At 37.2% G+C, this 18,341-nt stretch overlaps 1 protein-coding gene across 1 annotated transcript in view; it reads right to left on the bottom strand.

Moving 5' to 3' along the window:
• The window catches only part of dpp6a (dipeptidyl-peptidase 6a), a 304,855-nt gene that overhangs the window by 98,234 nt on the left and 188,280 nt on the right, over nt 1-18,341 (bottom strand). Inside the window, exon 3 of the mRNA XM_038291115.1 lies at nt 7,600-7,698. Within this exon, the coding sequence (XP_038147043.1) occupies nt 7,600-7,698 (99 nt within the window). The remainder of the gene's footprint in view (nt 1-7,599; nt 7,699-18,341) is intronic.

The following is an 18,341-nucleotide window of genomic DNA, read 5'->3' as shown; positions in this document are numbered from 1 at the left end:
AACACAGTAATTCAGGTTAATGCCAGCTGACCAAATTTACGTTGTTATAGTGTTGTTGCAAAGTTTAACTAATAGTGCATATATTTACATGAGAAAAAATGATATCTGTGTGTTACAGTCCCTGATTGCATGTACTGAATTGTATATGACAATAAAGTAGTGAATCTCAATCTTTATAAATAGGCCTACAGGCTCAAAGGTCTTTTGTCCAAAGAAAAAAAAACAAATCACAGCACCCCATGTTCAAAAGTACTTCCAGCAGCCCTTGCCTCATGAGCTTCTGAGCATGTAATCCACAGGATGTGCTGTGAAAGCAGCAGCTGCTGGAGTAGGAAAAATTGAACTTTTGCTGCTCGACGCACCACATGAACCGATCAGAGAAGCTGACCTGGGAGCTGCTGGGGAGACAGTAAAAGCACTGCTGATGCAGATCGCAATGATCACTCCACTGAAACAGTTTATTAACACATAAAAATCTTAGAACTTGTGTGATTTTGACTCCTTTCTCATCTGCTCTAGATTTTCTTTAAGTCTTTTAGCCCGCTTTATGTTGTCAGACATGTTCTAAATTAGGGATTTCTTAATTGCACAGCCCCGACAGTCTTCCGACCTCAGTTTGGTTTGCAACTTTCAGCCCCAAAAAAGGAGCTAATCAGTGTTATTTCAGGATGCATGCAATTATATTTTCACATTGAAGAAAGTGTTTTTCTCCTTGGCTTGAAACAAATATGAAAAATATGCTAAAAGCAAGATAATATACAATAAGGCAGGGGTGTATTTTTTCACAGCTCTTTAGCCTATATTTAACTCCTTCCCTCAAAAGGATCTGAAGGATGTATCTAGGAAAGAGAACACCTGTTACCTTCACAACTGAATCTTGGATGAGCAGAAGGTGATGAATTGGTTGCAGTAATGGGAGTCGGAGTTCATATATCATGGAAAAATAGATAAAATCATTCAAAATTAAGTACGATTCCACGTCACAAAGATCAACTTAGAAAGGTCTTCTCAGTTGGAAAAAAAGTTGGAAAAGTTTGGCGACAGAAATTTCATCAAATATCATCCTCATATAACTAATATATGCGACTGCAAAAAATTTATCCTATACTTTTTTACTCAAGTCATCTTTTCCAGGGGTTTAAACGTTGGTAAATCCGAGAAGCAGATGGCAGCATCCAGATGTGTACAGTACAACTGCAGCTTACCGATATTCATCTGTGCTTATTCAGGCATGATCGATTTGTTTACAAGCTTTGGGTCACAGCCAGCAAGAGCAACAAATCAGCCACATGAGAGGAATCTCTACACAGAGCACACATGGGGATCTGCAGATAAAGAGTTCACCTCGTCATCCGAGTAAAAGAGAATTATCTCCCTGTCTCTCATGTAATATGATGTTTCAGCTTTCTAAAGACATGCAGACATGGAAGGGATGGGTTTGGACTCTACACCTTTGGAAAGCTGCCCGTTTTAGAGCAACCATCTCACATGAATGGAAAACAGAAAGTTGCTTCCTGGGAGATCTCGTAAATCCATAATCTGTCAGATCCCCACACCCTGAAGCTGCAGACACTTTCTTTAATGGCACACTGCTAAATCCACAGCATAACTAAGGCAAGATCGGGCAAAACAAACTTGCTTTAGAGATCGCTGTAACAGATGTTTGAGTGTTTCTCTTGCCACCAAATCGGAGATAATAAAATAAAAGCCTTTGATGAATTCTAACAGCAGTGACATTGGGAAATAAAGGAAAAATATGCCTGTAGTTACAGGTAATCAAGCAGCTACCGAGGTATGTAGGATACATCTGTTTTGGAATAATAGAGAAATCAGTCAGAATGCACATGTACAGTCACCAATCACTAAAATAAAAGGCAAATATAATATTTTGGATTATACAAACGTCTCAAACATATGACAAAAACACATAGCCTATCAGTCTTAGTTTGTTTTTATCAAGCAGATCAGCAGTTTAAAACAATTCTTTAGCACAGAAAGATTCTTTGGAGGCACAATTCTAACATTCAGCGGCATGATAACATCAAAAACATAACATGTGAAACAGATTATCACTACTGCTAATTGTTTAAACAGCAAACATGAGGGTTTCTTGACTAAAACAGTTTTCATGGCACATGGATGTGTGGAAAAATAGGGAAAGGAGGAAGTAAGCTCTTAGTTCCTTTATAGATCCGATAAACTGGAACTGTTGAGACACTGTTGACAAACTCTTCATAGGGAAATTCCCAAACTGTTATCCTAAAAGTCGCTTGACATCTCTAGATGATGGTATCACCATCGTTAATATTTGATCAGGCTTTGATTGAGCCCAAAAGAAAGAGGCATATTAACACTGGCAAGATAGAATGTGATTTAAAAAACACTTTGAATATGTTTAAGACTAAAAATTAATTTGCTAAAATTACATTAAGTATTACTTAAATAAATACTCTTCCTGAACCCAAACAATATGTATAAATAATTGTATCATATAATCAAATTTAACCAAAAGATAAAGGATGAAGCTTTGTATGAATCCATTACAGGGAGAGATACATTTTAGTGCAACATTGCCAAATAGAACAAAGAAACAATGTACAATATTTACACAGCATTTACAAAAACTAATGTAAATTCTTTTTGCATCCAGCTAAATATAAAATAAATATATATATATATATATATATATATATATATATATTACATTAATATTAAAATTCCATGTTAGTTTCCTGTAAAAGTATTTCACTTTAATCTTTCTAGTATGCACAACTTTGAATCTCCCTTTGTTAACACTCCTTTATCGACCACCTATCCAAATAAAAAAAATAGGAATTTGACCTAAGGTTATTTAGTTTCACAAAATAATTATTTACAAATATTTCTTTTCTAGTTTCTAAAAAGTTCAACCTTCAAGTTTTTAACAATTCTTAATGTTTACAAGGATTTTATTCCCTAATCCAGAAAGGTGAGGATTTCAACATGCTCTGCAGTCAGGCAGCTTCAACATGAGGGAAAAATATAAGCAAATTATTTCCTTCCAGATATATTTCCCAGCTCTCCAGTTAGACATTAGCGTTAAATAAAAGTATCCCGTAATGCAGATTTACATTAATCCCAACCAAGGTCAGTAACGAATGATACACAAAAATAAGTCGAATATTAAACTTAAAATATATCTGTGCTTAACTTCTAATAAGTGACAAAAGCCAGTGGGTGTTTAAAAATTATATACCCCTAAGGTCAGGTTTTGCAGAAGCAACTGTATTTCTCTATATAGCCTTATTTTTAGCCTTATACTTACTTGGTCAGGTTTCTAGAGCACTAACATGCTGCAGAAATATAGACCCCTCTGAATACATTGGTGTACCTTATAAACAAGCCATGTTGGGATAAACCGAGAAACTAATTTACCACTAAATAACATTTCAAAAGTTAATTTTGTGTCAACAAAAGTGTAATTTCTCAAACTTTCTTTACTCTTTGTCCATTCCATCCATTGTGGTTTCAACCTAATAACTCATCATATACCATTGCTCAGCAGGCAAACAAAGATGGAAATCTCTGAGAGGTCCCTTAGTGAACCACAACAGATTAAAGATATTCAGTGATTAAAGGAATAGTACACCGAAAACATGATTAGCCTTCATTTTCTACTCACCCCCATGCTGAACAACACTCTGGAGTACTTTTTTGATATCTCAAATGCATCTGGAGATCTGGGAGGCTTCTTGCTGTCTGCTGACATTCAAATAATGGAGGTCCATGGTGCCCGAGACAGAAAGGTCCATAAAAGTCCACAAAAAACGTGTCAATATTCCTCCATACTGCTCGTCCAATGTATTCCAAGTATCCTGAGTGGGTAGCATCCAGAATTTACTCGAAACGAAGTCTTTTAGAATGTTTTTAGAGCATAAACAGTAGTGTATAGGATTTCCTGAAAGCGCGCGCCTGCAAGTTCACGCCATGACTGGTTTGGTCTGCCGGCTTCCGTAGCGTCGTGAACGTGCAGGCGCACGCTTTCAGGAAATCCTATACATTACTGTTTATGCTCTAAAAACATTCTAAATGACTTCGTTTCGAGTAAAGTCTGGATGCTACCCACTCAGGACACTTGGAATACATTGGACGAGCAGTATGGAGGAATATCGACACGTTTTTTGTGGACTTTTATGGACCTTTCTGTCTCGGGCACCATAGACCTCCATTATTTGAATGTCAGCAGACAGCAAGAAGCCTCCCAGATCTCCAGATGCATTTGAGTTATCAAAAAAGTACTCCAGAGTGTTGTATAGCATGGGGGTGAGTAGAAAATGAAGGCTAATCATGTTTTGGGTGTACTATTCCTTTAAGCAACATTTCTTACATTCTTTCAATCCACACTTTGGTACATGAAATAATGCAGACATGTTATGAACATCATCATTTAGCTCCCACAACTCCAGTAGGAGATGTGTTCTTTCAAACTCAACAACATGAGAACGCACATCAACAAAAGGTCACACCATACATGTTCTGGGGCTTCTGCAAACAGAACCTTTAAGGATTGAAGATGAATGTTTCTAAAATATTACAATTTTGTTTGCATGCCTGACATTGTGGATTACACAGGAAAATAGAAATCCAACAAAATGCTCATGTTTTTATCAACATCGTTAAACAGGGTCAGTGTTTTCTAGTGACAGGCGGAGTGGATGCACCACAGAGTGCTTTGCATAAAACGTCCTGGTTTGCTAGGTGTCCAAACTGCTGCACTACAGCAACATTTCTCCTGACTATTTGTTCTTTGGTGTAATATATTTTGCGCTATAAATGACATTGAAGTTTATCTTTGTCAGAGTTTCTTGGGTGGAAATGCATAATGCATTAATTACGCTACGTTACTGCTCCGTTTGGTTCTTTTACGATGAGTCAACATTTTCCTGGACTTCATTACTGACCACAATTGAAACAGAATACTTATTTGTTTTTCTTTGTTGCAATAATATATGCAGAGACAACTCATTAGACATAGCTGATAGCACTTTGGCAACTGCTTTCCTTTTGGAAATTTTTTTAATTATTTTGCAAGTTTTCTATAGTTAAAACTTACATTGATGATTAATATCTGCTGCTTTTCTCTAACTTTTGTTTAAGTGAAAATAAACATTTAGCAACTAATGCTTCTGGTTTCTTACTGTATGAAATGACTGTCCTGCTGTGACTCCGTTTACATCACGCATGGATGTAAACAGACTCATCCTGTGTTTATTTCCTTGATGTTTCCTAATGAGGATACAGCTGTGACACAAGATGCCACAGACAGACATTCAGAGGAGGGAGCAGGGCTGGTTCCATGCAGATAATGTGCTGTAATCACTATTGATGAGGATGGCCGTGGTTATTCTGTTTTGGGGATTAGGAGATTCACAGCAGCCGACAACTGAAAATAAAACAAACTAATGAGAGATCTGCTGACTGTCATATTAGGACTGCCTTGCTGTTTTGATACAAATCTGCTTATATTTCCTTTTTCTAAAGAAGAAGAAACTAATATGTTCGACATTTTACTTTTTTAGAACTTCATCAATACAAAGTTCATCCCCTTACGGCCATCAGTTGCTGGTGTGCATTTATAGCGGTCAATGAGTGGCAGGAGTATTCCACCCCGGATAGGGTTGCACACCAGTCCAATCATAAGTCCAACACGTGACATTTAATCCAGAAACATGCAAGCACACACTAACACTGAAAGGCAAGAATCTTTCATTAACCAATGTTTGGACTTAAGGGGCAAGTCAAAGAGTCCTGAGAGCATTTACTGGAAGGACGTGTAAGCTTTAGAAAGACCACGGGGGAAAGTACTAACAGCTGCAGCACAAAGTAGCACCTGCCTATCCTCCAGAGGTGTAGATACATTCTATAAAAAAAAGGCCCAGTAGAGCCCCCACCAGGTCAGGAAACGATAGACCGAGGTCTGCGGCCTCTTATATCCAAGGAGCCATTTTACCCTGAGTTGTTTCAAGCCACAAAATATTACAGGTCTTTTTAATAAAACACAACCTATTATTTTTGTTAATCATCTTCCATTAGAAATCTCTTGCAATCTTTCACAACCCAACGTTTTTTTGCAGGTGATTAAAAAATGCATCTAATTAATTACAGAATGTGTCATTAATTAATCTAATTAATTGCATTTTAATCTGCTAAAGAAGTCACCAGGAACAATTATCATCAAGGGCTCTAGTCCTTTAGGTTTTCCATGCAACCCTGCTCCCACAGAGCCTATGAAGTTCTGTATGGTAAGTTATTGATTGGAATCAGGTGAGTTGGAGGAGAGAAATTAGGTAATCTTACAGAATGAGGGTCAAGGTTCCACATCACTGTGTTAAAGGTTCCAGATATAAATGGTTTTTATTCTAGGACAGTACAATATTGTAGTGAATGGTTAATCCATCTTCCTGTTGGTGACTTTGCTCATAGCTACATAACTTTCCCAACATGTCGAGTGCTTAAATGATCAAGCTGAAGATTTGCTGATAAAAGAATTTGTTTTTACAATAATTATGAACCACCTTGGTGTGGTTGGCAGTCCCATCTTCATTCTCTTTGAATTCAAATTTTATATAGATCTCTTATTCTTCTGGTTTTGGCGGTTGGCACACAGCTATACGTGCATTACCGCCACCCATCCCCCGGTCATTCAGTGCACCAAATTTAAAAGGCTCATTCAATGAATTACCACTCTGAATTAATCATGATTATTTTTATAACGTATTAATTTGGGGTGTAATTAATGAATCTAATTAACATGATACCTGAGAGCCCTAATGTTTACCTTTAAAAAATGTAGTAAAACATATTTTCCAAGTTAAATAAAAGAAAAATGTCTCTAAAAACAGATTTCCTGTTCTTTTAATGGCATTCTGTTGTGATATTTCAATTCAAATATACTTTATTATTTGTTATTATAGCTATTATTATGTGTTTGTTTTTTTATCATTGTTAGCCAATATTAACATCCATTGTAGAGGATCCAAAGAGCCTTCACGCGGCTCCGGAGCCGCATGCTGTAGATCCCTGCTCCTGACATTTTACGTCCGCAAATGCGAGGTCTACAAATCCCTTATTGAATCCATTCACCTTAATAATTTCCTAACAAATTTCCTACAAAATTAGTTGTGTATTTAATCATTAAAATAACCCTCCCTACCAATTTATATCTTCCTTCAGCTACATAATTAGGTAGACATTTCACTGACATGGAAAAATATCTAAAATAACCCTAAACATGATCAAGTATTAGGTTACTTTCTTGCTTATGTTCATTCAAATGTTTTGTGGTGTTTTATAACATCTCATTAATCTTAAATGTTGAGCATCACAATGAAAGTTAGTATCATTATTTTGGACAGAGAATAAGGCCTTTTCAACCTTTCCTTCTATCTTCAGACTAATATCAGAATCAGAAATACTTTAATGATCCCAGGAGGAAATTATCTTTCTTACATGGTCCAGGTATACAAAAGAACATATTATAAATATTCATCATCTAAATAATAATGATAATAAAATACATAATAATAAATAATTAAAAAAAATCAAATAAAGGAAACTTACCGCTTATCCATTTAGCGTTTGGATCATGAACCTTGAATTCTTTTCTGAAGAGATCTCCAACCGTAACTTTGCCTTTCAGAGCCAGACGGTCATCTTCTCCTGCAAGGGAAACAACCTCCTTAGTACAGGTAGGTGTTAATATGCACAACAGAAGCACAGCTGAATTTGATACAGAAAGATTCAGACAGTAAAGGTAAACATTATGGAACTTCAAAACTTGAGTGAAGTTATGTGACTGAAAAGCAGAAATGCATTAAACTTTTTTTGGTTATCTGAATGCTTCTGCATGAGAACAGCTTAACATTGTTTTAGGTCACGCTGGAGTGTCCTCAATCACAGACCATGAAACAACCCTGGTATTGTTTAAACTGCTGGTCTGAGCGGGATTTATCCAGACCCCAGAGTGGTTTGTTTTCTCGTCTGTCCCAGTAAACCTAAAGCATGAAGAACATTAAGAGCAGCAGATTTAAGCAGCAAAAAAATGAAAACAAATTAAAAGTTCTAATTCAAAACAGTTTGTAAATGTCCCATGGGGCTATGTGGAGAAATTAAGAGGAGCATCACGCACCTAGAATTGGATGTAAAAGTAGCAAAAGAAATCCTATGAGACATACTTACTTCTCCATGCTTTTTTTTCTTAATCAGCACAATATTTGAGCAGTTTTGCAGCAAAATAGGTTAACTGCATGATGTTGTCTGACACAATCCTTGGACTGGACCATTACTGTTAAAGTGCCCCTACTATAAAAGATAATTCCTTTTTCTATTGACACTCAAAAGTCTGATGCTTTTGAAAGCTTGGGTTGCAATTCCTAAACATTTACCTGGGCGTTTTTGATTTCCTTGGGCTTTGGTTCCACTAAAGACCCAGTTCTTTCTAGCATGTTAAGGGGTGGGGTCGTGGACAGTTACAGAGCTCTTTTCCACCAGTGATGGAACATTTAGTTTGTCACAAAATAAGTTTTAATATGTTTTTAAGTGAGAAACATTGGAACTTTATCTGTTTAGTCTGTTTATCAAGAAAGATCCAACTTTTAAATCTGAGTCCAGTGTCACTGCAGACAGTTGTAGGCAGATCGACAGTCGTAACATCGGCCGGTTAGTCGGTTTATTATTATTTATTTCAACACACACAAAGTCTCTGACCTCAAACTTTTACCTGTTTTGCCTGAAAGCTTTGACATTTTAAGATAATGTAGATTTTGAGCACTTTGAGATGTTTAAGATATAAAGTGCAGTATAAATTAAATGTATTATTATTATTAATATTATTAATCATAAACTGTTAAAGGGAAATGATGGAGCAATAATCAGATGGAGCACTTTAACAGGTACTTTTCCCAACAAACAAGAAATATTCATTCTCATTAGACTGGCTTTTATGTAAACCTAATTTAATGGAGTGTAAACCCTTTTTGTATACATATACAAACACTTACATATGTATACATACACACACCTAGATTTTTTTCATGGATTTTATGATGACATAGGTGCAAGAGGAGATACAACAAGTTAAATGCTATCTGTTGGCTTGTGGAGATCCATTTGAAGTCATTACATCACTGACACTCCCCACATACTCTATGTATAGGATGTGATGACTTAGTTTTCTTATGATTATAAAGTCATAGTATAAATTCTTTGTACAGACTCTAATAAACAACATTTTCAGTAAAAACTGTTTCTTTATGTCCTACAGATATGAGGTTTGGTTATAATCGATATTAGAAATAAATGTGTTGATCAATTTTTAGTAGTTATTGCAAATCAATGATACAGTTTAACCAACAACTCTGACCAGATGCAGGCTGATATAAAATGTAATGTAAAATATGTAATGTTTTATATACTTATATAGCTCAGCTGTTTTAAACCGTAATGATGGTGTAAAAGACAGCATTTCAGAAACAGACCCTCAAACTGGGAGTCAAACACTTTAGTGGTGATCCAGGCCTACTTTGCTCATTAAGAACCTAGAAGAAATACAAGCCTTGGAGAAAATCCTAAAAGAGAATGCCAAGCATTCAGGCTGGGACTAAAACTTAAGCACACCTGGGTGATAAATGGTTTAGTAGAAGGCTATTTAAATTCTAAATCAACAATCTCATAACATGACATTAATTACAATATTTATGCTTAAAAAAAAAAGAAAGCACAGCGTGGCTAAATTAAAACAAAAATTAGTTGATCAAAACTTTTCCACATTAATGTAAGAGACTCATTACAAGTTGCTGCAAACATTTAATGGAAACAGTTGCCCCCTAGTGTGATACAACCAGTTATTAGTTTGTGGGACACATTTTTTTTTACCCTAATTAGTAAAAACAATATTTTCAAAACTGTAGTTTTTGTTTACTTCGGTTTTCGGTCTGAAATTAAAACATATTTGTGAATGAGAAACATTAAGGTTTTCAAAGGGCCATCTTTCTAACACAAAATTACTCTCCCCTCATTGCATCTACGAATAAATATTGATTTAATATCATAACATATATGAATCACTTGTAATAACAGCAATATTACTATGCTAATATTTTCATAAAAACAATCAAAATGTCAATTAGAAAACATATTTTATATATATATATATATATATATATATATATATATATATATATATATATATATATATATATATATATATCATTACTCAATAGAAATGAAACCACACAGCTATCTGACAATGCCTGCCCTCAGCATTAGAGATGAAAGCTTGGAAGCTACTTTTTTTATGCGTTAACGATTGCATACTTAAATCCAAGATAAATATTATGTGCTAGTTTTACTTTTAGCACTGCTGTACAATTGATTAACATTGTTTTAATGCATTAACACCAAAGAATGAGCAACATGAAGGATAAAAGTTAATGCCTTCTGATAAACTGGACTTTAATAAATGCTGGAATTGAACTCAAAGGTGCTTTTTGAAGGGTGCTTTTTTAAGGGTGCAAAAAAAAAAAAAAAAAAAAATGACCATAGTTTCAAATAATCCTGTTTTTCCATCCTGACAAAAAAAATCTAAGAATCTATAATGTCCTTTGTCAGAAGTATTACCTCAAACTGCATCTTAACATTTTTTTCCCCACAGGCTATTCAACTTCCAAAGAAGAAAAGCCGTATATGAGATGGGGGGAAAAAAGTCACAAGAGCAAAATAACAAAGGCATCACCATAACTCCCTCAGGCTTTTGATAAAACCAGGATGGGTTCTATTTGTCAGCAGAGATGAACATATTTACAGCAGATGCCTCCTGCAATTTATTTCAGCTTAATTTCATCCATCAATGCTCATCATATCATCCCCAGCTTCATAAAATCACTCATTGCAGGGCGGAGAGAAGGCAAAAAAAAAAAGAAAGCCATCACCACTTTGTTTTGCCTATAAACATATCCCTAAAAATTATTAATTTTATGTTTTATTAAGAACTCTAGAGCAGATTGAATCTCAGTAATTATTTTAAAAATTGTTGAATCTGTCTTCTTATAGTTTCTTAGCAAAGAAAGACTAAAACATACAGAAAAAAACTGAAACCAACAACATCTTCACCTCCCCTGATGTTTCACTTTCAAAAAAGGGAAATCTTTGTCTTTATTATTGACATGTCATGAATATCTCTAATATAAAGCATTTTTGCAAATTATTGTGATCTACAGCACTGATTTGGTCTTGGTGGAGCAATAAAATGTATCATTTAAATTATCTTTATTTCCCACAGGAAAATAAGTTGAAAAGCAAATTATCAATACCTAAACCCCTTCTTTTCTTGATATTAAGTCACATTATTTTGGGAGCCTATTTATAAAACAATCATTTTCAGCCCTAAAACCACATATAAAAAAATAAAATACCTTACATTTAATTTGCTGGCTCAAATAACAAGGTGATATTTTAAAGAAAGGCAACAAACATAAACTTACTTTCGACATTTAAACTTAGTGTAAACAAACAATGCCTCAAAGTTAATGTAGGGGATTATAAGGTATTAATTTTAGCTATCATTTTCATTTTATTATGTCTGTAAATTTAATTTTGAATTTCAAGGAATAATTTGTAATACTTTAAGTGCTACTGGTTCTCAAAAAAAAACTCTGAAATGATGACACAATATCTCTGAAACTGCTAAAACTGCAACTCTAAAGTCTCATACAGCAGCAAGATCATCAGTGTCATCATTCAAATTAAAGGATTTCCAGTGTTTAGTTTATGCATGCAAAGCAAGTCTTTGAACATGAGCCTCAAAATAGAAACTGGGTGCTTCTAAGCTGGCAGATAGGAGCACCAAACCTGTTAGATAAAATCATATCAATCAGAAAGTTCACTTTTATAAAAAAAAAAATATGTCTTTTTTTAAGGATTTGGCAATAATCATGAAAAACACAATAGTCCTGTATTTTTATAGCTGGTTAACAGAAAAAGTTACATTTCATAAGAAAATCAGTTCTACTTTTATGACGATCAGTTTCATGATGATTTTCTTAACTTTATAGCCCATTTCTTTTTATTTCATATTAGCCATAGGAGACAAAACTGGCACAGAATTTTAAGATTATAAAAATATCCAATAAAAACTTTTTAACATGAGATTTGCATGTCTACACTGGAAAACGTGACTAAATTGTCACTTGAAAATCAATGACTTTTTACGCATCTTTCTCTTCAAGAGAAAAAAATTATTTCATATATCTTGCCAATGTATAGATAAGGGAGTACAATGTCAGGATTAAAACATGTATTCCGGTTAACTGCCCTAACATGCATTCCTCAAGCCTGCTTTTTCCAACAGGAAAACATGGTGGTGGCAGCATCATGCATAGGGGTTTTTTCTATTCACATGGAACTGGGCCTTTTCACCTATGTAGATTAAATTCTAATGACTTTCAAATAAAAAGTTTGACACCAAACATTTTGGTGTCTGATAAACAGTAAAGATAACATTTGGGAATCTATGTGATTGAAAAACAAACCCAAATCAATAAAAAAGGGCTTCAGCAGAATCCATTAAAATCATTCAGATTTCAGAACTGGTGTGAAGATGGCTGAGGACAAGAGACGTCCACACAATCGGATAGATTTGGAGACATGTTGCAAGGTGGACTGGGTCAAACTGGATGGACTCCTACTAAAGAACAGTGAATGCTCAGAATCAGACTAAATGTGCTTTAATAGAGTGAACACGCTTACTGTAGGCAATCAGGGTGGCATCTTTCAATAGCTTTCTCTAAAAAATATTTTTTTTTTCTTTTCTAGTTGTATTATTAAACTTTCTATGCCACATTATGCTCCCTTTCCTGCTTCTTATGAGCACATCTCAAAGGATGTTTTATCTTCACTTTGCTCGCACGTCATCCTTTCACTCTTTCACTGAGCTGCAGCTGTCAGTCATAAAACCAGCACCAGCATATGACCTAGATGTGTTGGGAAGAGAGTACCCTCACAGGTATCAAAGTTGTAGATTGTCGGAGGAGGAGCTGGGTGTACAAAAGTCTAAATGTGTGTCCCAAGTCGGTCGGTGTGTGTGTGGGAGTGTGTGTGTGAAAGAGAACAAAGTGGCTGTCAGGTGCACTTAGAAACTGGTTGCCAACCTGTATAGGGAACATCCATCAACCCAACCCGTTAAGTGCGTGGAAACAACTCTTGAGGCAAGAAGCACCACCACAATTTGCTTCTCAGTGTCCCTTTGTTTGTAAAAGTTTCCTTTAACTATAATTTGAACCAAACAGGATTTCCTGAATAACCACTGGATTCAGCGTTTTTTTGAGTAAAAGACTCCTTAAAGTACTTTCAATATGAGGTGAGCCTAACTTGGGCCCCGCATAACAACCAATTGGATTTTTCCCTGCAATTTTAAACCTTTGAAGCATGTTTTCCTTTAAAAAAGAAAGACAATATCCTAATTTAAAAGGCTGCTTTGTTTTAATCTCTGCCTAGTTTTCTTACACCCAAACATAAAATCTGCTGTTATTGTTTAGAAATCTACAGTATTCTTTGCTTCAAAACGATGTCTACCCATTTCAAATGGTGTGTTTTAGAATAAAAATGCAAAATCAAGTCTATAAAGAAAGAATTTTCCAACACATTTCCAACATTTTCTGGAACAACCAGAAGCAGTCGAAGCATAAATTCAGAACGAAGGACATATGGGAGTCACAGACAATGTTCCCATATATGCAAAAATGGATTCTTTAAATTCAAACAGGTTATAGATAAACCACTTTTTTTTTTGTGAATACGCAATGACAAGAATAAAGGAATTTAATTACCGCCACACAGGTAGACACTTGTTTTAAGAGGCAGAGATAATTTCTTCACAGAGAGGAGCCAGAAAATGCTCCTTTGTCAAACAGAGGAATGCCAGTATTAGCTCGGAGCAAAGCATCCTTCTTAGGAGTGGTTTGAATAGCTCAGAACAAAACACCATTTCTTTCCACCTTGCATGTTTGTCTAGCTTTTCAAAATGTCACTAAAAATTCCTGAACCAGTGCAAATACTTACTAGGTGCATAGTGATTGAACACATTGGACCAGAAACTGAAAACGATAACTCTGAGTAGTTGTTTACTTTATGACTTTATCAATTTCTAAGTCATTGTCTAAGTCTCTCCACTATTTCTTACAAAAATACTTTAGTTCATTTACATTTGTAGACATTTATTTCTACAGCTTTTGAAATGGTTTGAGGCCTGGAATTTGGTTGGGCCATTAAAGTTCACTCTGCAGCCATTTACTTACAGATTAGGGGCTGTCACTGCATGAAAGGTGAGATTTTCGTCCCCGTAAACTCCCGCAGATCTGCCTGATTTTCGTCAGTTTCCGACAATTTGCAACCCGTGCTTGTCCGCGTTTGTCGTGCCACAAATTGTCGAAAACGTACCGTGACGTATGTGGAGAGCGATCAGCTGTACTAATGGCCCTAATTAGCATATGAATGCAGCAAACCCGCGCGGCTGGCCAGGTCTGGCTTGAATAACCTACTCAGTATTGGCTGAAACCACTATTCTCAAACAAATGAAATCGCTCGTGATTGGCAGCAAAACCACACGTGGCCACGCCAGGCTTTAATTTTCTTACTGAGTATTGGACGGAACCACTTCTTTGTAAACAAGTAAAGTCGCTCGTGATTGGTTGGCAAATATATATATATTTACATATATATTTATTCATATATATATATATATTTATTCATTCATATATATATATATTCATATATTTATTCATTCATATATTTATTCATTCATATTTTTATTCATTCATATGCTGTGTATTTATGTTATCCTACACTACTACACAATTATTATGCTACCATCAAGGACATGAATGAATTTATACAGAAATGAAGATTTGCCAGGAAGCTGTTTATGCAAAGAAAGAGCTTTATTAAAACACACACAACTATATACAACGCGTATCCAAACACATGCGTATCTAAAAATTACAACTCCATGAACGGTCCGTTTGCTTCCTCGGGGTTGGAGGTAACTGGCAGCATTCCCTCCGAGGCAGGTCCGATGTGCAGACGCCTACTGTGCGTGGCCCTGTACTTCGGCATCGCTTCTAACCGGGACTGCAGCTTAACACAGAGTTCAGCGAGATCCGGCCTACGAAATGGCGGCGACCGTACAATCCATCCAGAGACACCGCCGACGACGCCATCTTCTTCGTCGGACATGAGGTCGACGGTGGCGGACTTACAGAGTTCCACTTCCTCATCTGCTAGCACACTCTGCCTCGCCTTCAGCAGCTGAAAAAAAAAACAATGAATCAGCGCACTGCATATGGACACAACACATCAATGCACCTGAAAAATAGTCACCAAATAAAGTCTTACCCTCTTTGTTCTGGCCCGACTCCGAGCAGATAGCCTGGCAGCCTCCGCACGTAGCGTGCTGGCTAGCAGCGTGTATCTGAAGCTCCTGCATACCGTCTCATAATACGTCTTACAGGCAGCTGGAAAACAATTAAATGAGAGTGGTATGAATAAAAAAAAAAAATCAAACGCAAGTCACAGTAACAAGGAAGGAGAAAACATTAAAACGAGTCACTTACACACAATGTCGTCTTTATCAACATCGTGCAAATCCGAGCAAATAGGAGGTCACCGCCTCATTGTGAGGCGACTGTAGTCTGTGAAAAAAAAAAGTACAGCTATGGTCGGTATTTATCCGTATCCATGTCCTTTTACCGCAGAATGAAAGCATATTCTTTAAACCTTACCCCTGCTCCGGTTCATAGCGCCTGCAATTAGTCTCCGAGTTGTGAAGACGGTGTACTGCTTCCTGTGAATCACAAAAAATACACTTTAATAAAGCTTTAGGCTAGGCTGCTTTTAGCTTACCTAGCTAGGCTAGGTTGTCTTTAGCTTGCCTAGCTAAGCTAGGCTGCTTTTAGCATAGCTACCAGTAATCGAACATATATTTACCGCTAGCGTGGCATTGTGCACCCGTCTTCTCTTCCTCGAGTTCGTATATCCCGCAAAGTTGCTCGACTGGGTGGCCAGATGTCCGGCTTTAGGGCGGACAGTCCGGATTTTCATTGCACTGTCCGGCGTCCGGCGCTGCACCCAGCCGGACGTGTATTTGTCCTCCTTTACCCCCAGATTCCACATACTCCGTCAGCGCTCCGCGCCGCTCGCGTACGGAGTACTTGTCTGTCATGTAAATCAATGAGAGCTGTTCCACATCCTCCGCTCGTCACCGCCCACGTACGTCTTCTCCGTCCTTCACCGTCAAAATACGGAGCTGAGCTATTTTTTGCTCCCCTCCGGTCCGTCCAGATCAAGACCCGCTATTTCAATCGCACCAAACAGAAAAAAGAATGTAGAGAAGACCCGGTTTGTCAAATTAAATTATAGTAAAAACAGATCGGTATCTAGAAATTAGAGCATAGTTTGTATATATTCCCAAAAACTAAGAGCAATTAATTAAATAATTGGATGCAGACTATTGGTGCTTCAACAGACCAGGAAGAAGTTGTGAGATTCTAGAGTGAATCTCAAAACTTTAAAAGAAAATTCTTATTGCAGGAATGGATGAGATGATGAGTTTGGAAGCAGAGAATAAGCAGAGTTCATACAAACTATGTATGATCCTAGTTATCCCTGTTACAAAAATCCACAACAGAAAGAAAATATTTGGGCAGAAACTGAACATATGCTGGATGATGGTGGGATTTTTTTAATATGTCATATTAAATTAAGCGCTCACAGGGTTCATACAGGAATGAGTGACTCTAATTTAATGCTATTTTAATGCTATTTGAAATGATTTTAATGCCATCAACAAGAACCATGTACACAAGTTATTAGTGTACATGAAATATGAAGGAGCTGTAAGCAGAGTTCCATGACTCCTGTATGTATGTAAACACACACACACACACACACATATACGTATATACACTATATTGCCAAAAGTATTTGCTCACCTGCCTTGACTCACATATGAGCTTAAGTGACATCCCGTTCCTAATCCATAGGGTTCAATATGACGTCGGTCCACCCTTTGCAGCTAGAACAGCTTCAACTCTTCTGGGAAGGCTGTCCACAAGGTTTAGGAGTGTGTTTATGGGAATTTTTGACCATTCTTCCAGAAGCGCATTTGTGAGGTCGCACACTGATGTTGGACGAGAAGGCCTGGCTCTCAGTCTCCGCTCTAATTCATCCCAAAGGTGTTCTATCGGGTTGAGGTCAGGACTCTGTGCAGGCCAGTCAAGTTCATCCACACCAGACTCTGTCATCCATGTCTTTATGGACCTTGCTTTGTGCACTGGTGCACAGTCATGTTGGAAGAGGAAGGGGCCAGCTCCAAACTGTTCCCACAAAGTTGGGAGCATGGAATTGTCCAAAATGTCTTGGTATGCTGAAGCATTCAGAGTTCCTTTCACTGGAACTAAGGGGCCAAGCCCAGCTCCTGAAAAACAACCTCACACCATAATCCCCCCTCCACCAAACTTTACACTTGGCACAATGCAGTCAGACAAGTACCGTTCTCCTGGCAACCGCCAAACCCAGACCCGTCCATCAGATTGCCAGATGGAGAAGCGCGATTCGTCACTCCAGAGAACGCGTCTCCACTGCTCTAGAGTCCAGTGGCGGCGTGCTTTACACCACCGCATCCGACGCTTTGCATTGCACTTGGTGATGTATGGCTTGGATGCAGCTGCTCGACCATGGAAACCCATTCCATGAAGCTCTCTGCGCACTGTTCTTGAGCTAATCTGAAGGCCACATGAAGTTTGGAGGTCTGTAGTGATTGACTCTGCAGAAAGTTGGCGACCTCTTCGCACTATGCGCGTCAGCATCCGCTGACCCCGCTCCGTCAGTTTACGTGGCCTACCACTTCGTGGCTGAGTTGCTGTCGTTCCCAAACACTTCCATTTTCTTATAATACAGCTGACAGTTGACTGTGGAATATTTAGGAGCGAGGAAATTTCACGACTGGATTTGTTGCACAGGTGGCATCCTATCACAGTTCCACGCTGGAATTCACTGAGCTCCTGAGAGCGACCCATTCTTTCACAAATGTTTGTAAAAACAGTCTGCATGCCTAGGTGCTTGAATTTATACACCTGTGGCCATGGAAGTGATTGGAACACCTGATTCCAATAATTTGGATGGGTGAGCAAATACTTTTGGCAATATAGTGTATATATATATATATATAGATATGGATAGATAGAGAACATGGTGAAATCATCTTTACTCTCGACAGGCTGCAGCCATGTCATGAATTCCTCTTTTCCAGC

This window comes from Cyprinodon tularosa, unplaced genomic scaffold (assembly GCF_016077235.1).
Source record: "Cyprinodon tularosa strain WSP-4 unplaced genomic scaffold, ASM1607723v1 ctg294, whole genome shotgun sequence".
Lineage (NCBI taxonomy): Eukaryota > Metazoa > Chordata > Actinopteri > Cyprinodontiformes > Cyprinodontidae > Cyprinodon > Cyprinodon tularosa.
Note: the sequence above shows the minus strand (reverse complement) of the source record. Positions and strands in the feature narration are given on the sequence as shown.